At 33.5% G+C, this 25,900-nt stretch overlaps 2 protein-coding genes and 1 long non-coding RNA gene across 3 annotated transcripts in view; 2 read left to right on the forward strand and 1 right to left on the reverse strand.

Moving 5' to 3' along the window:
* Positions 1-6,676: 6,676 nt before the first annotated feature.
* On the forward strand, positions 6,677-7,789 carry LOC138323992 (uncharacterized). Its single transcript, XR_011208604.1, has 3 exons — positions 6,677-6,824; positions 7,142-7,239; positions 7,736-7,789. It is a non-coding gene; the product is annotated as an uncharacterized lncRNA (long non-coding RNA).
* Positions 7,790-8,215: 426 nt separating this feature from the next.
* Positions 8,216-17,414, forward strand: LOC138323982 (uncharacterized). The gene is made up of 8 exons (XM_069268954.1): positions 8,216-8,405; positions 8,836-8,950; positions 9,097-9,244; positions 9,410-9,554; positions 9,991-10,130; positions 10,338-10,494; positions 12,133-12,279; positions 14,102-17,414. Exons 1-8 carry the CDS (start codon positions 8,247-8,249, stop codon positions 14,534-14,536), a joined length of 1,446 nt encoding a protein of 481 aa, XP_069125055.1. The 5' UTR covers positions 8,216-8,246; the 3' UTR covers positions 14,537-17,414.
* A 488-nt stretch (positions 17,415-17,902) lies between these two features.
* Positions 17,903-25,900, reverse strand: part of LOC138323997 (ubiquitin carboxyl-terminal hydrolase 47-like) — a 36,243-nt gene continuing 28,245 nt past the window's right edge. The window contains exons 25-32 of the mRNA XM_069268973.1: positions 25,244-25,324; positions 24,616-24,696; positions 24,179-24,294; positions 23,664-23,782; positions 23,305-23,435; positions 22,753-22,931; positions 22,430-22,501; positions 17,903-21,933 (exon numbers count right to left, since the gene is read on the reverse strand). Coding sequence (XP_069125074.1) covers positions 21,831-21,933; positions 22,430-22,501; positions 22,753-22,931; positions 23,305-23,435; positions 23,664-23,782; positions 24,179-24,294; positions 24,616-24,696; positions 25,244-25,324 — 882 coding nt within the window. The 3' untranslated portion in view covers positions 17,903-21,830. The remainder of the gene's footprint in view (positions 21,934-22,429; positions 22,502-22,752; positions 22,932-23,304; positions 23,436-23,663; positions 23,783-24,178; positions 24,295-24,615; positions 24,697-25,243; positions 25,325-25,900) is intronic.

Raw genomic sequence — 25,900 nt, forward strand, 5'->3', positions numbered from 1 at the left:
GTGTTTGTTTCCTTTCCTAAATGATGATATTTTAAATAACGAGATAATTTATTATTTTAATATAAAATAAGAGAACATTTTAATTTCATTTGCATTAACAGCTCTCTACGTGACCACTCTAACTTTTTGTTTTGACATAAAGACAAACATTTCAAATATATTTCTCTGTTTATATTAATTATTATATGATTTTTATTAAAAGTGAAGTGTGTAGGAGTTTTTTGGGATTGTTACTTTGGCTGATGTCGGGGTCATGACCTTTGCGGTTTAACACTGGATAAAGGTGTGTCTGGTCTCAATAGGGGTTCACCTTTCACTGTTTCTCGTTTATCATTTAAATGTGGTTCTGGTGGGCCAATCTGGTAACAATCTACCATTTTTAAATAAAATTGAAAATGTGTAGTGTAAAAGAAATTGTAAAGTAATGTCACAATAATAGACATCACAGGTATTTGATTTTGTTTATATAGTGACTCATGATATACTTAAATTCTTTTTATAGGTTAACTAGTATCTTGAACTTAATTGCTATTTTATATGATATATATATATATAAGTTAACAAAATATTTTTAAAGATCATCAATATTTCTTATTCTGATAAATCAACAGGATATATATATATATATATGACTTACAAAATGATTTTAATTAAAAGATTTGCTTTTATTAATTATTATTTATATATCTGTGTTTATCAAATATTGATTGAAAAAAAACCTATTTAAATAAGTATCTTTTAAAAAAACACCAAAAAAACATTAACATGATGATGATATGTCATCTACTTGTGTAAAAAAATCATCATATTGTAAAAGTTAAATTTAATAATATTAACTTATGACACGTAATATATTACAAAATGTCAATAAAAGATGCTCCACCGCTGACAAATGGTATTTTTCACTATCTAAAACAGGAGCAGACGAGTTATTATTTTTCTTCAGTTACAAGAAATACTTACTTTACACCATTACCAACATTGAAAAGTTTGAGCTTCTAATTTTACTTCAAGTTAAAAGTATGAAAAATAATTAATTGCATCCCGAAAAAAAATCCGTGGCACTCTATCCTAAATGGAATGAAGTACTGATTGCGCATGCACCAAAGGCAAAATGAATTACGTATTTTTTATTATTTTCTGTGTTAATTAGACATATATATACACCATTAAACACCAATTATTGTTCAAATGATGAATATCATTTATGCTCTGTCTGCGGTGGAACATCTTTAAATTATATAAAAAGTTATGTAAATGCATTAAATGGTTATATGTGACATCTATATTTTTACGAAATAAAGGTTTAACTTAAAAAAAAATTATTCAAATAAACACTGTTTAACCTAGGCTTGTATACCTTAATAACTAATTATATAACAAGAAACATAACTATGAATTGTGCCCTGTTTTATTAAAATGAGATGTTGTAGTTTGTGATCAGATATATCATTAATATTTGATTCTGTGCTTTCATTAAAAACACTGCAGAGTACTAGAATTATGTCCAATTAGTATATATATTCTAAAATAGATCTAGAAAAATAATGTAGTCACTAGTCAACTGTCTACTGTTGACAAAATCAGACTTTATTTCAATTGAAATGTTCTCGAAACCTGTTCAAAGAACTCAGGTGTATGTTTTTAACTTCCTAAAATATTTGCAGTATGTCGTGACCATATCTGTCAATCAGCATGACAGTACATGTATACTTGTACATTTATCCATGTTACTATTTACTGTAGTATGCATGTCAGGTGCAATATATCATTTTCTGATCTGTATATAGATATACTTAGGCTATTGCATGTAAATGTTACATTTTACCTGTATTTGTATGATACATGTATTGATGTATGTATTTAAAAAAAATTGAAGTCTTTTTAAATCACATAATGTTAAATTTGTGCATGTAGCGCTATATATAATTGCACTATGTCACATGGTACTGTTTATTTATATGTAATCTGTTGTAATTTTTCTTAAGAAAACTTTAAGCTTATTTGAATAGACAAACAGAAAGTTCTGCCGACTCCTACTCAAGTATCTGTAACGATAGGTTGTACTGTAGAAAGAGAACACACAATTTGATGCCATTAGATTGATCCCCGACTCTGTGTCTTTGTGTATATACATTTTCTGATCTGCAATTATGCAGATATTTTGAGGTTTATGGTTTGGTAAGATATATATTTATTATATATACCTACTGATATGAAGAAATGAACTGCTCTATGGTTTTGAATTATTGGAAATTGTTTCAGACATCAGTTGTGGAAATTGATATGAACTTTTCATACAATTAGGTATAATGGTTACTAGACAAAAGAACATGGACACATGTATGTATGGTTAAAATTGATATATTGACAGCAGGGAGTTAGTTTCTTAAATGTTTTTATGCACTGATTATGATTTATAAATGATCATGACAATTAATGGTTTGAATAATTAATCTCCTCATTAACTTAACTTTGTCCTTTTAAGTAACCTCTCTCCTTTAGTGTCCATCAAAGAGATCTGTTAGCTCTGTAATAATTCCTTATAATCAATATTCTAATGCTAAACTCAATCATGTAAACTATAAATTTCCTAGGTTATTCATTTTGTGAAATTAAGTTCAGAAATTGTCACAGTTCATTTTGTAAAACTCATTGTCAAACCCTGGTTCAATATTTTAATAAAGCTTAAACTTGCTTTAATGAATTGAACTTGATTTTTGATCAACTCTAAAATTTTGTGTGTAAAAAATCAAGATTGTTTCATAACACTTTCTTGATGCTTGTATAGTTATGAAACAATTGAAGGTCAATATTTTATACCTTCATATTTTTCTCCCAGTAATTTTCACGCAGGTAGCGCTATATATTTAGATTTAGAATATTGTTAGAAATTGTTAATAAGTATCCTGTTGTCAATACAGATTATGTGTAACATAATTGTCTCGATTCACGATGTATGTGTATTATTGGGATATAAATATTACTTGACTGTAGTATGAATGAATACACAATCAGGAGACGTTTGTGATAGCATTTTGTCATAGAACCGTATCAACATTTTTTTTCCAATCATAGACTCTCATTGATGAAGGACTTTCTAGGAGTATATATGTCTACGTCATCGGATCCTCTTTCTCTACACGAGAAATTCCTACGGGGATACCCAAAAAAAACAGGATCAAAGAGGATATGTTAAGTTCCAGAGGAAGCACTACCAGTGAATACTTCCTAATAAGCGGATTTTTTCGCGAACTTCACATTTGATATACTAATAGCATGCTAATACCTAAGACAATTGCAACAATTTGTGCATAATAATTAACCATCGCATCGCCCTTGCAACACGAAACAGTAATTATGGACGAGCGACCTTTTAGAATTTAAAAAAACTCTTAATTAGCAGAACCAAAGTAGAGAGATTGACATTGCATCTGTAAATAAAAATTTTTTTCCTAGGTTGTTGATTTCAGTATCATTTATGAGTAATTTAGAGAAACCCAAAAAACCATTGTACTTGTATGTCTAGAAACTTAAAATTTGCCTTAACACTATAACGACATTACGTGTATAACTATATGTAACTGCTGATTTTACGAATAGTACAATACCTTTTGAACTCTGCGTATTAGCACATACTGGTTGAAGATTTAATAAATCTATTAAGGCTTCCTAACACTTTTTATTCCCATCTGATGTACTATTTCTGCAATTTATATAAGTGAAGAAGTACGCACAATATAGACTGACATTTTTAAACTTAATTTTGAATTTTCTAAATTTACAAATGCAAAGAGAAGGGATCGGGCTGTAATTTTATTAATATAAACCTACTTTTTGTTGTATGAGGAGAAAAAACTAACCAACGATGAAAATGTTCTTATTGAACAGAACGTAAATTTATTTTGATCTAGATAACCGTCAAAATTCAAATGAATTTACACTTGATATTGCATATTAAGCTTGTATTGTAGTCGCCAAGCTAAAGCTGTTATTGGTAAATGCGAGTCAAGACCTCCAGGTAATTTAAATTTCAAGCAAAGGTTACGTATCGAATGCTGTGTATGTGTCTATAAGCACCTAGAAGAATAGTTAGATTATTATGTATATCGGTCAAAGGAAAATCATTTCAAGTAGAAGTTTTAATAGGGGGTCACATCGCAGTGTTAATATACAGTATTCACATTTGGATAAAACTAAATGAAGGTGTAGATTGGGAAAGTTGTAGGCGTGAGCTATGTTACTCTAAATTCATTGTAGTGGTTCACTGACGCTGTTGTTCGTGTCTTACATCAACTTGATATCATTACTTCTCTTCATTCTTAGTTAGTATAGCCTACTCTGTATGCTGATTAAATCATGCTCGTTTATGCGAGGTCATAGTCTGTAAAGAGATTGTATTGCCACTTCTACCTGTCTGTCTACTTGTGAATATTGAGCATTGTAGTCACCATTTTATACTAAATCCAGGATTTCAGGCTAGATGGAAAACGAATAAAACTTGCGCACTAGAGCTTATTTAGCCTACTGCATATCTTGATGGTCATAGGCATGTTCTTGGCATGCAACATATTTTTAAATCAGTACGTATCCTAATAGTCGTTTGCATAACATTCTACTTAGATATTTGGTCTGAGCGGTGGTGCTAAGTGTTGTGAAATGAGAACAGAAGCAGGGAGATGGCTGTCTGACTGAAGAGTTATAGTTGAATGTGTTAACTGTGTCTTCACTTAATGTTATAAAGTCTGATTTGGATGGTCTATATGATGTTCTTTTGGGGTAGCATAATTATTGCCAATATTTTAAAATTATAATGTTCGAGGTTTTGATGATATTTCATGTGTTGCTCTATAATTGTATCAGCGATTGTTTTTAGGAATCTATTGTGTTGATGCAAGTTCTCATACCAATGTTATTAGTTTGTTATTATCCCTGAAGTTGTGTAGCATGTTGATGGATATAGACCATACAAAGCCTAAATATACAATAAACCATTTTAAATATTTGTTATATTCACTGCATTGTTACATACTTATTACTATTGAATAAATTTAAAACTTTTAGATGTGAATGCTTATACATATCTTTTAAACTTCGATTTGATTTTGATTTGTTGTTTACTGGTAGAAATTAAAAAAAAAAAAAAATTACAAATTAAAATATTAGAACTTTTCAAACTGAAGGTTCCTTTTAAAAAAAAGGTTCCTTTGAAAATATTTTTTTCTGAGAACATCTTGAACGAAAATGGAAAATATGTTTTAGGAATAAATCTGTTTTGAATAAAGAGAGTGAAATCCTTTTCATTCCCACTTGCCTTGAACTTGATACACACCAGCAGGGTTTTAATGTAAACTATACAGAGCCATTTAGCCCAGTTTTGGAATGAGTTTTTTTTTCTGTGGTTTGGTGTTATACCTATATGATGTATAAAAACAAATGTGTACCGAGGGTTACTGAGGAGAGTGCTTGCAACAACAAAAACATTAAAATCGTTTGAAGCTGCATTTTTAAAAAGTGAAATCCAGCTGGTTTGTGGCCTTATATATAACACTGTATTATGCAAGGTCTGAGTTTTAAGTTAAACATTTATGGAGATGGTAACATGATGCTAAAACAGTTTTATGAATATCTTACACATTAGGTTTGATAATTCATTACTTTATTACACAAAAAATGATGATTAAGACAGTCCAAGCCTAATTTCTATATTGATATATCTCTGGAATTTGGAGATTGTATCTCAAAAAGGCAGTTAGATCATGATCAGTCATCTGGTACAGATCATTACAAAAAGATCAGACTTTCTTAAGGTAACCCAGCTTTCCTTCATATCCAATTAGACTATTATTTGACACTTAGGTTGTGATGACTTGGTAACATGTTACATTTTGTGGAATATTTCATTTGTTCATTACGAACCCAAAGTTACACATTAAATGGAACATGAGTGACATATGTTTCTCAGGAATGAACCGGTTTGTCTGTCATGTCTCACTTGGGGGTTCCATGTTTTAATTCCTAAATTTAAGAATCACAATTGTTTTGCAGAGTTAGAGACTGGATTCTAAGCATAATATTCTGACTAAAAAAAAAATTATGAATATAACACTTAAAGCATATTCATATTGATAACTGCCATGTTGAATGATGTACACATATAATGTGATTGCTTTTGTTACGTTTTGTTCCATTTATAAGTAAACCATTCCATGTTGGCACAACTGAATATTCGCTAAACTGGTATGCCCTGCTATACCAAAAAAAGTGACAAGGAGATTTGTGTTGTTAGCATGTTACTCTATACGAAACATGTGAATAGAAAATGACAAGATGTGCAGATTTGCACTACAGTGCAAAAAGAGTTTAAACATACTTATTTTCATCTGGACAGATATTCTGCAGAAAGAGATCTATTGGTAGGAAAAATCACTCCACTTATCTTACCTGGAAAAGAAAAGATAACAAAGAGGAAGTTGTAGTTTTGTATATCAATATGCAACATATATTTACACATAACTTATCTTCTTTAATGAAGCAGTAAGGTGAAACTTGGGTTATATTGAAGTTCACCTAAAATTTGTTTCAAGTGTGCACTGCTGAGGAACATGTACTGAACTTTGCAGTTTAATCCTATTTCATGTTTTTACTCTATCAAAGATGTTTTTCTTTAACACGATGCACATTTAATTTTGTATTTGGCCTTCCACTAACAAGTTTATATATCCTGCTGCTGGTAAACTCCTTCCTATGTCTGACGACGGCCTACGTAGCTACCCACGGCCGCCAGGAGATCTTCAGCATCCTCCTCACCCTACAGACTTTTGGTAACTCAGAAAATACATCATTTTATAATTTCACTAAAACTTTGAATAATATGATTGGGTTTCTAATAAATACATGATACATAATTGAACACTATTTGATAAGAATGAAGAAATATTTGTAAGACCGAAATATATCTTCTTAAGTTAATTCCTTACCCCTCTCTTTGTCTGCTTCATTTATAGAGCTTACATTTCAGTATAATGATATACATGTGTACTGAATGGATTTTGTCCAAGGTTGAAATTTAGTCTTTATGTAATAAATACTCTAATGTAAATTTTGGTTTTCATTGTCCTTATTTTGATATCTGTTACAGTATTTATAAAGTGCGAGCTGGTCCTCTTCAGTGCTAAGCTGTATGGTTGGCCATTATTTATTGTTTACCATGGCGGCAGCTTCATACACCATACAGAGGTAACTATTCTTTCTTTGTCTATAGGGTTTGAATTTCAGTTGTTTGTCAACATTATAAAAATGATAATCCAGACCTTCATTATTATACCCAAACAGGACAAAATTTCAATTTCAGAACTGAATGTTAGTGATTTTAAATTCTGCCTATTTTGCAGACAATATGAATTCAAGAAAATTAATTGCCAAGAACAGGTCCAATAACAGATACAGTAAATAAAAAATGAAACCTTACCACTTTCCATTTATCTGTTTCATTAGATCTTTGTTTGTGTTATCCATAGGTAACAAGTTTCCCCGCCGACTCCCCCAGAACCTTGCCTGTTCTGATGTCTGTTTAATTTGATCTTTTGTTGTCTTGTCCTAGGTTCAAGTTTCCCCCGACTCCCCAGAATGTTTAATTGATCTTGTCCATGTTACAAGTTTCCCGCCGACTCCCCCAGAACCTTGCCTGTTTCTGATGTCTGTTTAATTTGATCTTTTGTTGTCTTGTCCATAGGTTACAAGTTTCCCGCCGACTCCCCCAGAACCTTGCCTGTTTCTGATGGTCGTTTAATTTGATCTTTTGTTGTCTTTTTCCATAGGTAGCAAGTTTCCGGCGGACTCCCCCAGAACCTTGCCTATTTCTGATGTCTTTTTAATTTGATCTTCATCGTCAGGTAACAAGTTTCCCGCCGACTCACCCAGAACCTTGCCTGTTTCTGATGTCTGTTTAATTTGATCTTTTGGTCTTTTCCATAGGTTACAAGTTTTCCCCAGAACCTTGCCTGTTTCTGATGTCGGTTTAATTTGATCTTTGTTGTCTTTTTCCATAGGTAGCAAGTTTCCGGCGGACTCCCCCAGAACCTTGCCTATTTCTGATGTCTTTTTAATTTGATCTTCATCGTCAGGTTACAAGTTTCCTGCTGACTCCCCCAGAATCTCGCCAGTTTCTAATGTCTGTTTAATTTGATCTTTGTCCACAGGTTACAAGTTTCCGCCGACTCCCCCAGAACCTTGCCTGTGCCTGTATGTCATTACACATCACCAAAGGCCTGGCTGTCTTTCTGACAGTATTTGTACACTACCAACAGATAACGGTTCTCAACTTTGTCACACTGTTTTTCTTCGTATTCATGGTGACGCGGGTTTTTGTAAATGAGTTACGACCAGACGCATCAATTAAAGAGGTAAGTCTTTTTATAGTTAGTTAGTAAAGAGAACTTCCATTTTCTTTTTGTCTTACTTGTTTTTGGTATTTATTAATAGCATTTTGAAAAATATGTTATTTCACCAGTATCATATTTATTTTCCAAAAAACAATAAATAGCAGCTTAATTTTCATGATTTGGACCTAAAACTAAAAACTAGCTTGTCACAATTACACAATTTGACTTGCAACGTATAAATAAAATGTAATTCATTATATTTCATGTACATGTATCAAAATTTTTTGCGACCAAGGTGATAGTTCGCAAAACTACGAAAAATATCCCAGTGAAAATAATCAGCTACATGGTAATCAATAGTAAGAGAATGGAATGCAGTTGGGTTAATACTGTATGATTCTCTTAACCTAATGAATTGCTGGTGTTGCTATGGTTTCCTTTGGTTTTTCAGATCCTGACCAACTTGGGACTGTTGTCTCTGTCGGTGTTGGCTAATATCCAACCCCTGCTACTAATCCTGGCTTCCTACATATTTGAGGAGAATGCAAGTGGTGCAGATGCTACAGGTACATATATACCTCATATCATAGATTATTTCAGCAATAAGCTCTCAGAGAGTAAAATGACAAAAAAAAGAGAAGGAAATTCATTGACTATTTTTCTACCATACATTACTTTTATTTCTCCCTTTGCTCTGTGTTTTTTCATACAGGTATTGGTTTTATCATCTGTGGTATTTTGGTGATCGCCGTCTGCTCTCTCCATCTGTCCGGTAATCCCCAGGTCAGACACGTGGGCACTGTGGCTATCATCATTGGTCTATTTATACTTATGCTACAACCTGGAGCTGAGCTTACAGGGTATGTGTCATGGAATTTATTCGTTCGTAAATTAATGTTTGTCTTTTCTATAAAATGAGAAGGCATGTAATGCTACCAAGATCTGTTCCATACTGTCCCATTCTGAATACATGTGGAAATTGAGCATTTCTAGTGAATAAGCTAGCTTACTTCTGTTGTTGACAGGTACTGTGTGTTCCAGTGGATGGAGATGGTCAGTATCCTGCTGACCGCTGTTGTCCTAGCAACAGACTTCATACGTAACTTTTACCAGATAGCTGTATGTTCTGTTGTACTAGGAATATGTCCTGGAGTGAGAGCTGTGTTTATGGTATGTCAAACTCATACAAGAATTTAATTCTGACAAAAGATTGCATGATTTAGAACTGTAGTAGTAGAAATTTCTACAGTTCAACTTTTATAAGAATTAAATTAAATGTAATCTGCATAAGAGGTTTTCATTAAAATGGCTTACTGATCATGAGAGTCCAAAAGACCAATGTTGTCCAAAGTTTGGTATGTTATGCTTTCAATCATATTTAGTATGAACTCTTGATAAAGAAAAGACATTCAATGATATTTTACACGGATATCTTCAAAGATTGAAATACTAGTTGCAATGTTTGCTTATTAATTAAGTTAAACTAAAACTAAAGGGGTAAGGAGTGAAGAGATTGAGAAAAGATATCCTATTAAAAGGAACGGAATCAGTAGCTAGACATTATTTCAATGTAGAATTTAATCTCTGCATTTCCGTCTGTCCTCAGCTTTACCAAGAGGATGAGGACATACCACTAATGGGAGCCACCATGTTTGTCGTGACCTCATTGTTCATCACATGTGCTATCTTATGTTTCTTCAAGGCCAGCAATCTTGGATATTCATTTGAACCACATATGATTAAACTGTGAGTATACAGTTTAATAAATCATAATAACCAGGTATCTAAACTGAATTAATCAATCAATATGCAATCAATTCTGTGTGTCCTTTTCATCAGTATTGCAAAAACTACGATTTCACAGTGTTTAAGTGTGTTGTCCCATTACAGGTGTGTGGTACTTGTGGTGCTGTCCCAAGTCTCCCTAAGTTAAGTGTGTGTGTCCCATTACAGGTGTGTGGTACTTGTGGTGCTGTCCCAAGTCTCCCTGATATCAGATCTCATCACAAAAGATAAAAAAACACCAATCCTTATGGTCCCTGCCTGGAAACTTTTTCTGGCGGCGAATCTTACAGTCAGTGTGTGTCTCAAGATCTTGTCTCTACAGAAGGTAAGAAACTCTCAAGATCTTGTGTCTATATAAGGTAAGCAACTCTCAAGATCCTGTTATTACAGAAGATATGAAACTCTCAAGATCCTGTCTCTACAGAGGGTAAGAAACACTCAAGATCTTGTGTCTGCAGAGGGTAAGAAACACTCAAGATTTTGTGTCTGCAGAAGGTCTTAGGATCTTGTGTCTGCAGAAGGTAAAAACTCTCAAGATCTTGTGTCTATAGAAGGTAAGCAACTCTCAAGATCCTGTCTCTAGAGAAGATAAGAAACTCTCAAGATCCTTTGTCTACAGTAGATAAGATCTTGTGTCTATAGAAGGTAAGAAGTTCCCAATATATGTTGTCAGACAAAGAAGACTCAAAGCAACTTATTATTTATTAGTTCACCTGGTCCGAAGGACTAAGGTGAGCTTATGCCATACCGTGGCGTCCGCCGTCCGCCGTCTGTCCATCCGTCAACAATCGACTTCTTCTCTATAACCGCTGGTCGGATTTCAACAAAATTTGACTGGTAGCATCCTTATGGGCTACTGACTGAAGTTGTACAAATGATGGGGCTGACCCCCAAGGGGCCTGAGGGGCAAAGTCAAAAGGGGTCAATTTGGCTATTTCCATATAAACGACTTCTTCTCTGAAACTAAGCATGGGATAGCACCCATAATGCAATGGTAGCATCCTTATAGGGTGGGGATTCAAAATTGTACAAATGATGGGGCTGACCGCCGGGGGCCTGAGGGGCGGGGACAAAAGGGGTCAATTTGTCTATTTCCATATAAACGACTTCTTCTCTGCAACTAAGCATGGTAGAGCAATCATAATGTAATGGTATAGCATCCATAGGGTGTTGATTCAAAATTGTACAAATGATGGGGCTGACCCCCCTGGGGGCTGAAAGGTGGGGTCAAAAGGGATCAATTTGGCTGTTGCCATATAAATGACTTTTTCTCTGCAACTAAGCATGGGAGAGCACTCATAATGCAATGGTAGCATCCTTATAGGGTTGGGATTTGAAATTGTACAAATGATAGGGCTGACCCTCCGTGGCCTTAGACGCGGGGCTAAAAAGGTCAATTAGGCTACTATTTTCATATAAATCACTTCCTCTATGAAACTTTGCATTGGATAGCATATTTGTATGGTATCTTTAGCATCATTATATGGTTCGGATTCAAAATTAAATAGATTGTGGGGTCAATTTTGCAAATTTTTCTAGTTGTAAGAGTCTTTGTGTTAATTACTAAAAAAAATCAACAGGTGAGTGATACAGGCATTCTGGGCCTTTTTAAAAAAAATTAAATTCAGTTGAACCACCCAAAGGTCAAAGAAGAGACGAAGAGATACTCTTTATAGCAAAGTGGTCTTTATACACAGGTCAAATTGTGATAAATTTACTTATTTGTGTGTATATACATTGTATATCTAATAATTTAATGAAGGCGAAATGTATACAATTTATCATTAAATTGTGTTGAAATTGGCTATTTTGGATTCTAAGAAAAGGGTCATTTTAGTCAGGTAGTCGCTTTGTACAGTGTTTACAAAGGAATCTTAAAAAATTGCAATTTCTTACACTGTCTATGTAAAATTAAGACCCTTTAAATACAGATTTTGTATAATTCTTTCATATGTTTATGCAGTATAAAGAGATAATACCCCTGACGACGGGTACGGATGATAAGAAGCATGCCTCCCTCCTACCCATGGCTGGTAATGCTGCCACTGTGATGTCATTCTTCCTCATTTGTCTGCTGACTCCAGCATCAGGATTCCTACATGACGTCTGGGTAGGTGTCCAAAATCAATCATAAATGGTTTTAAGATTTCTTTCATGTTGGAAACAAAACACAATTAAAAAAAATGGTTTAAGGATTTCTTTTTGGTAACGAAATACATGTACATGTGTTGATAGATTTGTGTAACTTAAAGAAAACAACTTAATTGATTATAAGGATATTTTTGAAAAACAAAATAAGAAATTTAACCAAAGAAAAAAAAACTGTTAGATATTCCAGCTGGTAAAAATACCATCAAAGGGCTTAAAAATTAATGTTCTAATTAGCACCTTTTTCCCCTTTTTGAATATCCCACAGCCTAAGTTTCCACACCTTGAATTTAAGTCTTGATTGAATACAGACTGTATGGGAATATTAATACCATATACAGTCGAAACTCGTTATCTCAAAATCGCTTGAGTCGAAATTCCGGTTGAGTCTAATTAATTTTAAAGCCCGTTTTTTTTTCCTTCTTTGTCTCGAATTTCGATGACTCGAAACTCCGGTTGAGTCAAAGTCAATTCCTGGTCCCTAGAATGGATATTTAGCGGGGGGGAAAAATCGCTATCTCGAATTTAATTTCAGTCAAAATTTCAAATTAAAAAAATTAATTACATAAATGTAACATGGACACAAGCAATTGAAATTCACCTGTGGTTTGTCGTAACATGATTGGTTTACCTGCACATATCGCGATCGGTATATGCAGGCCGATGGGAACATATTACAACAAGGACTACTAATTATGAATTGTTTTTAAAAAATAATCCTCCCAAGTCTGGCTTCCTAATTAGTGTCACTTTACAATTGTGACTTACCAGTACATAGACACGATGCATGTTTACACAATCACACACAGCACGGCTCGATCGGCGTGGCTGATCATGGCTGGAAGCGTGTTTGTCTAGGAATCATTAGAAACGAAAGTGTTTTCTAAGACTTGTATGGAATGTTGATAGTGCAAAATAATTTAACAAACCCACAACCTTTAACTAGAATCTAGTCGTTGCATATGTACTAGTATCTTATTCATACAATGTATTTCTTCGTTGGTATAGAAATTAACTTTCGTTTCATTTACCGTAAATAATATTAACCAGTATGAGTGAACATGAGTTTGATAGCCGGAAACAGAGAGTGTAGTCTGCTTGCAGTAGGTGAAAACTATTGTTCACTTTGTTATGCTATTATTTTGAAATACTATTAACTTATGAAATAAGAAAGATGCTTGTTTTTATTTCTTCAGCTACTATATTCCGTATTAAGTTTGATGTATGAACCATTGAAGTCGGTATACCACCTACGGGAAATCAGGGTTCATACCTATTATAGTGATGATCATATCATCGTAATTCAAGTTTTTTATTTATTTAAAAAAATCCAAAAACATCTGAAAACATATAACTAAAATGATTTAATACAAACTTTAATAGTTAGAAAATCAAGAATTTCGAGATAACGAGTTTCGACTGTACATGTAATTTCTTATACATTTCATTTCTTTTGCATATTGATTTGTGGCTTCCTCATTGCAATAATTTCGTGCATGATCTAAATTTGGTTTGATTATTTAAGTAAAATTTATGCATATTGGGTGTAATACAGTGGATTTTGTAGACTATAAATCTACTTAATTTTGCATTTTCTTACAACAAGGCTTATTTAAAACAATTTTATTTCATAATCTATATTCACTTATGTTTCTTCTTTGTGTTCGAAACAATTTGATGATGATTAACTTTCACCCTAGCGCCCGCAAAATATGTGCAAACGGATATCAGTTGGTTTACTGTACATGATCAATGAGTAACCAGTATTTGTGTCAATCCTTCAGTGTGCTGGAGCAAGTCTCGTCCTGATCTGCCTTCAGAAGGACACGTATGTACTGACAAACTTGAAGGAGGAAAATCAGACTGTCCCAACCAAAATCACCGCCATCATCATACTATTGGTAGCCACTATCGGCAGGACGAGGATCTGGGACGCTCATGGTATCACGATCCTTCGCTGTATTGTGGAAATTTTCCTGGTCCTAGGCCACCTACCCGTTTTCTATATACTGTGGGGCGTACTATGGAAGAAGGAACTAATTCTGTCTGAACAGTTTGTGGTGTTCTTGTTGCCCTTAAATCTGCCGCTGATCCTTTATGGGACCAGCTACACGAGTTGGGCCATGTCCGTGACGGGAATTATAACATCGCTGTGGATGATGGCTCATGTTTTACCACTTAAACCATACTTACCACCGAACAGAATGCGACATCGCTGAGTCACACGTACGAGGAAGAACAATTTACATTCAATTTGGTCTTTTTATCTTATATTGGTGTTTCCACTTTTTTGATTTTTGAATGGTAGATGTGTGATTGTTTCTGTGACTGAATAGTTACATTTACTAGAAATCATGAAGAAATGGATTCATGTCATCTGAAAGGACCTACATCAGTTTTCAATGCAATTTTCTATTATAATAAATCCTAGTGCTTGTTTATGACTGTGACAAGAATCTTTTTCATTAAGCCTTTGTTGAATTTGTGATGTTTGGAATAGTAGTAACTTTATTTAGGGTTCAGTGCTTGTAACCACAGTAGCAGATTTTTGGGATTCAGTGTTCGTGACAGGAGTAGCAGAATTGTGTAAATGGTTGTTTTGTAGATTTTATTCTACTTAGTTAACTGGTTATGAATTAAAGAGGCCCTAAAGAGGCAGGGCCTCTTGAATTTTTTCGCATCATTAATACAGCTGTTTATAAGACTTAAAGCACAAATAGCAAACTAGTTGTTCCTAATAGTTTTCTCATTCCCTGGCAATATCACATTTAAAATACAAATGTTAAGTATGCATCATTTCTATAACATCTGTTCTAGTAGATTGACCTGTGAACTGTATGATGATATGACGATGACCTGTGAACTGTATGATGATATGACGATGACCTGTGAACTGTATGATGATATGACGATGACCTGTGAATTGTATGATGATATGATGAAGAGCGTTTTCTATCATTAACGTGCCTTTGCCCCACAGGTTTTTAAGGTTTTGTGTTGAGGAGATGTTTGCTCTGTAATTTCTATGGACATGACGTCGGTGTCCTTAGATATCCGGCTGCATTTTGGTGTGGTATTTTTGAATGTTGTCATTAGATCTAACTTTGATGTCTTTGTTTTGTGCATCATCTTTAAATGTCATTTTATATATTTCCAGATGTGTGTGTGTGTTTTTTGAAAATGTGAGCAATAGTCATTCCACATAAGTTGTACTTACAAATGTAGGTCAAGTTTTGTAACCAATATTTTTTTTTATTATCATTATTTTTTTGCTTTTCACTAGTATATTTTCCCATGTCATGCAGAGTTATCTTCTCCTTAATATGTAATTATTTTGGTTTTATCAAAATGTAGCATTGAAATAATTTTGAATAATTAGCCATTGCAGTTATCATTTTTTTTATAAACGATTATTTATTAAAATAGAAATTGTAAGTTAAGAGAAACACTAAAAATTTAAGGATTAGATTTCTTCCAGATCCTCTTGATTATAGATGCTCCACCGCTGACAAATGGTATATTTTCACTACCAAAAACAGGAGCAGACGATTTAGTATTTTTCTTTAGTTACAAAAGTTACTTACTTTACGCTATTACCACTATTGAAAAGTTTGAGCTTCTAATTCAACGTAAAGTTAAAAATATGAACAATAATTAATTGCATCCCGAAAAAGATGCACTATATCCTTTATGGAATGAAGTATTGATTGCGCATGCACCAAGGGCAAAATAAAAATATTTATATTATTTTTTGTGTTAATTAGACATAAATACACACGATTGAACACCAAAAATTGTTCAAATAATGAATATCATTTATGCTCTGTCGGCGGTGGAGCATCTTTATCTATTACATCTATGTAGGTGGTATCTTAATGTAAGGAAACATGTACATGTATTTGACCGGAAATTAATGAATGTGTTGTCAAGTTTATTATTAGCTCACCTGGTCCGAAGGACCGAGGTGAGCTTATGGGATACCGCAGCGTCCGGCGTCCGTCAACAATTGACTTCTTCTCCATAACCGCTGGTCGGATTTCAACAAAATTTGACTGGTAGCATCCTTATGGGCTACTAACTGAAAATTGTACAAATGATGGGGCTGATCCCCCGGGTCAATTTGGCTATTTCCATATAAATGACTTCTTCTCTGCAACTAAGCATGGTATATCACCCATAATGCAATGGTAGCATCCTTATAGGGTGGGGATTCCAAATTGTGCAAATGATAGGGCTGACCCCCGGGGGCCTGAGGGGTGCGTCAAAAGTGGTCAATTTCCATATAAATGACTTTTTCTCTGCAGCTTAACATGGGATTACGCTCATAATGTAATGGTTACATCCTTATAGGGTTTGGATTCAAAATTTTGCAAATGATGGGGCTGACCCCCGGGGGCCTGAAGGGTGGGGTCAAAAGGGGTTAATTTAGCTATTTCCATATAAACGACTTCTCTGCAACTAAGAATGGAAGAGCACTTATAATGCAATGGTAGCATCCTTATAGGGTTGGGATTTGAAATTGTACAAATGATAGGGCTGACCACCGGGGCCTTAGACGGCAATAGATGCGAGGTCAAAAAGGTCAATTAGGCTACTACTTTCATATAAATTACTTTGTCTCTGAACCTATGTATTGGATAGCATATTTGTATGGTATCAATAGCATCACTGTATGGTTGTGATTCAAAATTAAACTTTGGGAGTCAATTTTGCTTATTTTTCTAATTGTTAGTCTTATGATAATTACTAACAAAAAACCAGGTGAGCGATACAGGCCCTCTGGGCCTCTTGTTGATGCAAATTGCTTTAGTTTTATTCTAGTCTGTGCATTGAAGTTCATATCATAATTTTATGTGTAACATACAACAAAAATCTTTTAATCTATTGTAACACGACTTTGAGCTAAGCTAAGGAAGAAGCAATGTTACTGTAACTAAACAGTGTAATTATTGTAAGGATTGATATAAACATTTTGTATAACATTGATTAATATAACATTGTTTTCTGAGATTTTACTTTCCATTATGTTAATAATTTTGTATCATATCAAGGACACATACTTGACATTTTTCTATGAAAATAAAATACATTTAACTCATTGACAATGCTTTTCTTTTGACTCACAGTACAATTATCATACATTCATATGACCGCCAGTACCAAAAGAAGCATTTTTTTTAGCTCACCTGGCCCTGGAATTTGCCTCAGTCCAGTTCGTATTCATATTGGCTATGAATGCCAACTGAAAGACGTTCAATGCTTCATTATCTGCAGCAGTGCTCAATTTGTGCACCTTGCTTTGAAAAAGCTGAAAAAGTCCAAGTAAACTCTTCATACCTTTCCTAGTTTGGTTCATATTTTCAATGAAAGTGTAGAGCAATGTTATGACAATTGTCTTTTGCAATCATATTTTTTCTTTCATTAATCTAATCACTTTAAAGTTTATGAAATGCATTTAAAGAGTCCAATAGCTAAATTAGGGTTTGAGTATAAACATTTTAAGGTAACCTAGGGAGTTTGCTAGGCCAACATTGATTGTAGTTTTGAATGTCAGAAATCTTCTTTGATAGAAAAACTCAACAATATTTTCTTTGTATTATTTTATTGAAAATCATTGCAGTCAATGTGTATTGAATGTTGTTGCAGCATTTGTTTTTGTTGCAGCACTCGGATTACAAGGAAATGAAACTAATAGATAAGATAATTATGTCACACTTTGAGCGTCAAACTTCTATACATACCATGGATACACAAATCTCATTATTCATAATTACCTCATCAGACACTCTGGTGAACAGAAAGAAATAAAGTAATTTAAAATATTGGTAAACAACGGCATTTACAAAGCACCTGTTTCAAATCTATGACAAACACAACTTCAAGGCAACTACTTGATTATCTTGCGAGTAGAATTGCTCAGCTATAACGGGCCTGGAACAGTCTTTGTGAAAGCTTCAGAGTTGGTTTTACTTAGCTCAATGTCCTACCTAAATCTGGGACATCTTTATACCAACACTATCATTATATGAACATAAATCACAAACTAACTAAAATAATTTCAATAAAATCACCAGCATCTTTTTCTTGTTCCAAGTGGATTTAGATAGCCTGTTCACAACTCTTTTTGCCCTCATTTACTTCTAGAATAATCCAGTCATTCAATTTTTAGCTCATTTGCATCTATACTGGTAAATGTTACCAGACTGTATAAGGCTGCAGATATAATGATGAGCTAATATTAACAAACCACCAATATTTTATCAAATGTCGACATATTCTTTAGGTGTGATTAGCCACATTCATTGTAAAAATTGAAATAATATTAGATCATCACTACATGCATGGTATCTGCTATGATATATACCAGCTGTACATCAAACCAATATTTGTAACATCCAAGACTTTAATTACCATTGTTAATTCTCCAACAATGAACAGACATATAGAGGTGTCCTGACAGGGTTGTGGCTACATACAGACCTGCAATCATGCAATTACATACTGGGTCAGAATGTTTTACTTTTCATCAGGTCATGGATTTAAAATTTCAAAAAACATGCACCTTAAAAAATGTCAGAATTGAAGCTGATTAGAGATCAAATTCTTATAAAGAATAAAGCTTACAAATTTTTTTTTTTTCAGTGTTAATTTACACAATAACAATGTTGCAGTCTTGGAAAGCAATTATTGCACTATATCACTTGCTAGGCATTTATCTTGACTTGAGAAAAGCTAAGAAAACAATCATATATAAAATACACAATTGATTCGATGATCTGGCGATATGTGATTATTTGTATCTGCCTGTATGAAGAGTACAAAAATCTGGCTTTCATTTCACAATTATTTTTAAATCTCAAGTCACAAAGATAATCTTAATAACATTAACTGTTCTTGTAAGTGAAATCTTTATACGTAAATCATGTATAATTTTGGAGAAATAATATCAGATAAATACAAAATGTCTTCGCCAACAGTTCACACACAAGCATACCACAAACCAATCAACAACTGGGTGGCTTTACAGTAATGTATCACAAGCTTGGTTCAGAAAGCTGTTGGATTACGATCTGAGCAACAGTTATCAGATTAAGCAGCATCAGCCTCATAAAAAGCAGGCATTTTGTTTTACCATTTTGAAATCTTAACATTATCTCAATTAATAACCATACTGTCACAGAAATCATATGATAATCATAATTCTTAGTGGCAAAAAATTTAATATTACAGACAAAGTCACTGGGTATCAGGCAGATTACGACAGTGGAAATGAGTTAAATAATCATATACAAATGAACATAGTGTCTTTTCACAAATATAGATTTAGCTTGTTTCTCGTTTCAACTTATCAAGGCCTAACTCTATACTGTTTTACTCAATAGCAGTATAGTTCACTTCAGTGTTCTGTCTGAGTGCAACTTTACATGTACATGTACATCCACTACTTCGATTTCACAAATGAAATAGTTAATAGTGATGAAGAGTCCCAAATTTTATATATGAGAGTAAACTTCAAACAAGAAATATTTGCATGAAATTATAGAGTTTTAACACATTTATACTGAATAAACTGATTTTGTAGGTCTGTTTGTTACATCAGCAGAGTTTGTAGACAAGAAGAAGTTATTGGACGCAATGGTTTCTGGTCAATACATTTAGTGTTCAAAACATTTATAAACTCTAACAAATTCATAGCTACTTTTTCATAATAAATCTCTCAAGAATGGATACAAAAATACTTTAATTCTAAAATCTCTGGGTTTTTTTTTTCAATTGTAGAGTATTACCTTTCCAATCACAAATGTCTTGGAAAGATTTAAACCAATGAACATGCTGGATAAACTTGGGGTTCAGTTTACTAGAAAGAAGCTGTACCCTGTAAATAACAAGTAAAATCAGGTAAACAATCTCTACAAGACTCTGGTATAAATACTGATCTATACAAGTGGGACAGGATGTTGTATCATTGAATAACGAGCTGAATATGGACATCTTCAATCTTAATAATATACCAAGTGAACTGGCACAATTGTATTAACTTTGAAGTAATACCAATTAATCATATTAACACAAAAGAAACATAATTACATAAAGGATTTTGTAACTAAAACGTTTTATTTTCACTATTATCCGGATTAATTTGTTTCAGCATAATAATCTAATTATGAAAATATTTCCGAAGTCAAACGTGTGTTGAAATTTTCTGAAAACATAAAGTCAATGAATACATAGTTCATAATAGCATTTTTCCAACAAAGAATAATATAACTGGATATTAACATTGTTAACCTTTTGTAGACGAAGATTGGCATGTTAAGTACTTTTAAAAAATACACAATCTTTCTAGTTTCTAGCCGAGATTGGCATAACTATTACATATACCATTCAAAACATATCTGGTATCAATTATATGGGGAAAATTGCACTATAAGTACAGAGCACTCAAACGTAGAGCAAATAAAATTTTCATTAAACATAGAACTTACACAAAATATCTTATTTATCCACTTATATCTATTCACAGATACTAAACATGGCCAGACTGAATCTGTTCTATCCGACGCCAAAAACCTCAAAGTGCATTGCTGTAACAATTTACTAAACAAATAACATTTCTGAGACATATATTCAATATGAAAAATAAATAGTACATATTCCCTGATGATGTTAGCGATTACAAACTTAGAAGGACTCTGATAGCACACAAAGAAGTAAAAACTGAATTCCAATGACACATCTTCTACGAAGCATTCAGCAATTAACGACAACTATGCAACAGTCGGATAAATGAATTATACAATCTTTTGAAAGACTTAGATTTTTCTTATCACACGTCTGTATATAAGTATACATATTATTGTTGAAACATTATTTCATATTACTCTCAAACAGTACTTTACAATTTTTTTATCATGCATACCAATGCTAGTTCTCTGCAACAAAGTTGAATTACAACCTTTCCTTTCAGTCTTTTACACAAGCATTACATACATACAAGCCACAGCGACAGTTTCACATTGAGAGTAGAAGACATTAACACATGTCCATATGACACTTCCATTTCCAACAAATCCATTACTATGTTAAGACTGTAGATTCATCCAGTCGTAACGCATCAATACTTATCCTAGTTTTCCTTGTAGCTGGAGGTTAAAACATTGAACTGGAGATAAACACTGTCTAATCACAGAATCACCAATTCTCTATAAAACAAAAGATAGGAGGAGAAGACTGTACCAAGAGGCAGTACAATTTATAGGATTGACATGTGTGTGTTTGAAATGTAGAATCAACATTTCAGTCTAAATCCTAGAAGTGGACATAAGTCCGGTGAATGTTAAAACTCTCAGGATGGCGATCTCCTTCGTTATATGGATCCTGGGATGTTTGTGAGAACTTTGATCCCAGTATAGCACACATTGGAGACAGCTTTGATCTAAAATCATTCTGGGATCCAATTAAGACTGACGTTAAGTGACAATATGAGACCTTTGATGGTGTGGTAAAGCTATTTCAGTCGAGATCCTGGGACTTGACTGGTGTGTCGTCAGTGTAGATTTTCAGCGCCTTTTCTTTTCTTGGTGAATAGGTGCTCTTGCCACAACTTCTTGACAATCTGAAAAGCAAAAATATAGGTACAGCATGCTGAAATGATTAACAGAAATAGTCCAAGCATACAGAAGAATTTAGACCCTGTGTAATTGAAACCATTTTAAAGTTTCCAATAACTAAAAGTTTTATCGTGGTACCACAACTTTCATTTTCACATACCGAAAATACCAAGAAGTCTAGACCAAGTCCTGTTTGGCAAACATATGTAGCATGTTCTATCGTCAACTAATTACTTAGTTACCAGTAGACTGTTCTGTCATAAAAATACATATGACCAAAAAACCAGCTTATACATAACTACAAACTGTCGTGTATACAAATGATGATAAAAGTCCCAAAAAGACAACTTGATGTGCATTCTGTATCTTTTTCCTTAATATCATGTTACATATATGTATAGCATATGTTAGTAAGACCATACTGACTGAAGTTGATGACAGACCTTTTTCAGAAAAGTGGTAAATATGATATATGTCATACGAAATGGTCCGATTTCTTACCTGGTATTTTCTTTGTTTTGTAATTCCTTTCTTCTCTCGTCCGACAGTTTCATAAGTTTCTCAGACCTGTCCCTACAATACCAATTAAAAACACATTGAAAATGCTAAAGATCCTGACACTCACAGGTCCATGTTTACAGACATCAGACCTGCTTAATTGTATAGCCATACGATCAGGAATTTCAATTAAATCAATTAAGATTCTTAACAACAATACAGAATTTGTCAATATGTTTTATTTTATTATTCATAAGGAATGTAGAACGATAGTTTGATGTAATAATTTGCTGTGTGGTTATGTGATTGTCCCCCGAAAGCTTTACCTGTAGTACAGGACGTTGCCGTCGTCACAGATGTACAGAGGCCAGGAGTTGAGCGTGGTGACGTTGGGATTCCAGTCGAGGTCAGTGTGTACCTCCAGTAAGGAGATATCACATGGAAATGTGCCACGCCCTTTAGCATACTCCACGTCCTCCAAAGCTATTCCGCTCACCTCAGAGAGCTGTACAACAATACAAATGAATCTAATCTTATATCCCGAAATAATTTTATATTACGCTCACCCCAGAGAGCTGTACAACAATACAAATGCAAACTATTTTACATTTCCCAATAATTTTTTATTGCACACACCTCAAAGAACTGCCAAAATAATTTTAGAAGTTTTTTTATAAAAGTAGCAATACCTATACAAGATATCACTGGACATTTATTGGGTTTTTTTTTTTATTTATTTATTTTTTTTATCAATAACTTGGAGGAAGTTTTGTTTCCAAATGCAGAAGAGCCTGGTTACTTTGATGGAACAAGAAAAACTTTGATATCACATGTACTGGTGTACTGGACTTGACCAAGCATTCTTTCAAGCTACTTACCTTCTCTGTAAGTTCATCTAAAGTTTGCTGATACAATATGATTTCCTCAAAGGGTCCAAACTCATAAGCAGATGGCTTCCATCTCCGTACGAAGACAGACAGCTGGGACGTTGATACCATTAACTCGGGACCTGAAAATAATATAGTTTGTATGGTGTCAAAACCACAAAGTTTCAGTTAAAAATTTGCAATATTGCAACCAGTTTTCCTAGGATAAAGTTTGAATGCCTTAAAAATCACTATTTCACAATATCTAAACTGGCTTTGCTTGGATAAATTTAGAGAACTATCTCTGGAATTCTGCAAGTTCTCTGTTGGAGAAATGACCTTAAATATCCAAATTTTGTGTTTCTGCTTACCATCAAGTACTTGCAAAAAGACCTCCCAGTTGGCAAAGATAGGTAAATCATCTTCATACACCTGGGAGTCAGTGTACACTGTTCCTGGGTTTTTCCACGTCTTCTTCCGTAAACGACACCTAGAAAGATATTTGTATAAGTCAAATGTCAACCTCTTGATTTCATTCTGAACAAAATTGCTTCAAATTATCATAAAATGTTTATCCATCGACAGCAACAAAACTGTGTGTTTAAAATCAAGAACAGCCTAATGTCAGTTATTTTCACTGCAGTAAGTCTAAAAGATTACAAATATCTAGAAATCATTTGAAACCAGTTTGAACCAAACAGCTTCAATAATTATTGTGCATGTTGCACAAAAGAAAACAAGAAATGTCTTTAAGACCCCAGTTTCCATAGGACATCAGGATAGATGGGACAATTAAAACAATGACCCCAGATCAATTAAAACAATGACCCCAGATCAAGTATTCTAACACCTTTTTAATGTGGTTTACCATTAAAGCTGGACTTACCTGTCAAGAGAGAGGTCAATATTGCACTGTTCTTTTATCTCGGGGATGATCAGCTTCTTGGATTCCAGTACTGACATTCCTTTGGCAAATATTGTGTCAATCAAAAACTTACTAGGCTACAACAGAAAGCATACATAATAGTAAAATATCAAATCAATACTACTATGTCTAACTGTAATGGTACATATGATCTAGATATCTGTTCATGTCTTTAGTGTCAGATTCTTTAAGTACTGAACTAGTCTTTTAAGCAGAAAGCAAAAACGTTTCATATATATATCTAGAGAAAACTTTTTCCAAAACACTGAATTAAGAGTTACAGTGATAGCATTTACAACTTTCTATATGTTACCTTATGTAACAATTTTGATTTTCTATGAAACCTAAACATTATTTTTCGCATTGTTTTACAAAATCACTGTTTTGGTCAAACTTACCTCGGACTCATTGATCTGTAGCTGATAAACTTTAACTCTGTACTCTCCAGGCTTTAGGGCCCTCCCCAGTTTAATATTAAGCTGGAATGGGATGTTCAGACGTTAAGAATTTTTAATCACTTCTCAAATTGAATCATCAATAAAAACGTCTTTAATTTTTTCCAAATTCTGTAACTTATTTTCTTTTCTATTGAGTGATCCTGATTTGCCTTAATGCCTACCCAATAATATATCATAAGTTGATATACATGTACTAGTTATATTTAAGCAATAATAAATGAATTACATGATTAAAGTAATGTTGTCTATAATACCTCATATTTAACACAATTAACTTATAAACCCCTGCAATTTCATAATTGACTGGTCTAATGTTTTATTTAGAAGAACCTAAATGTGTCTTTAGGAGTGAATGACTTTTTTGTTTTTCGGAACTCAAACCCTCTGTGATCCATATGTTTCATTACCTGATCACATCTTCACAGACATTGTAGTATGGACATACTCATTAAGATATCAATAGATTAGATTATCTTTAATACATCTGGTTCTGTCAACATATACAAGCATACTTGTAAGTAAACTATATGCAGTTTTAAAGTACACATCTAAATAGCATTCAACTTACCTTTCCATCTTCAAAGAAACTCATGGTTTCTGACAGTCGAATACTTTCAAACTCTTGATTATTAGAATACACACGATACACCTGAAAATTGTAGGAAATTTCGTTGTAAGGACTATGAATTATATAACTACATTTTCATCAATATCTAAAAATAATCATGAAAACTTCATTTTAGTTACAACTATGCACCAACCATGATAGGTTTGGGGAAGTTCCACTTGTTATTGTCACAGCATATTTTAATTAGCAAATGCGCACTTAAATATAGGTATCGCCCAACCAAATCAATATTTTTTTTGTAAAATCCGATAAACGGAAGAAAAGATGAAAAAAAAACGTATTAAAAATACCTCGATTTAATTTCTTTATGCATATGAGATTGAACAAATGTGTCTTGAATACAATGTTGAAGGAAATCTTTGATTTATTACGATGTCAGATTGACAGGACAGTATGCAAATGAAGCTGCAATGGATTGTGTTGTCAAAGTTTCTCACATGCGCATTGTTACGCACTAAAAGTAAACAAAATGGCTGAACGAAAGCGTGTGAGATAAAAAAAATATATCTGAATCGGCAACAAAGAGGAGTAGATTAGAATGGAATCAGTAGCACCCTTTGATATCTCTAGGGAATGAAATTCAGAGATGGCATGTAG

The sequence above is a fragment of the Argopecten irradians genome, chromosome 1 (genome assembly GCF_041381155.1).
Source record: "Argopecten irradians isolate NY chromosome 1, Ai_NY, whole genome shotgun sequence".
Lineage (NCBI taxonomy): Eukaryota > Metazoa > Mollusca > Bivalvia > Pectinida > Pectinidae > Argopecten > Argopecten irradians.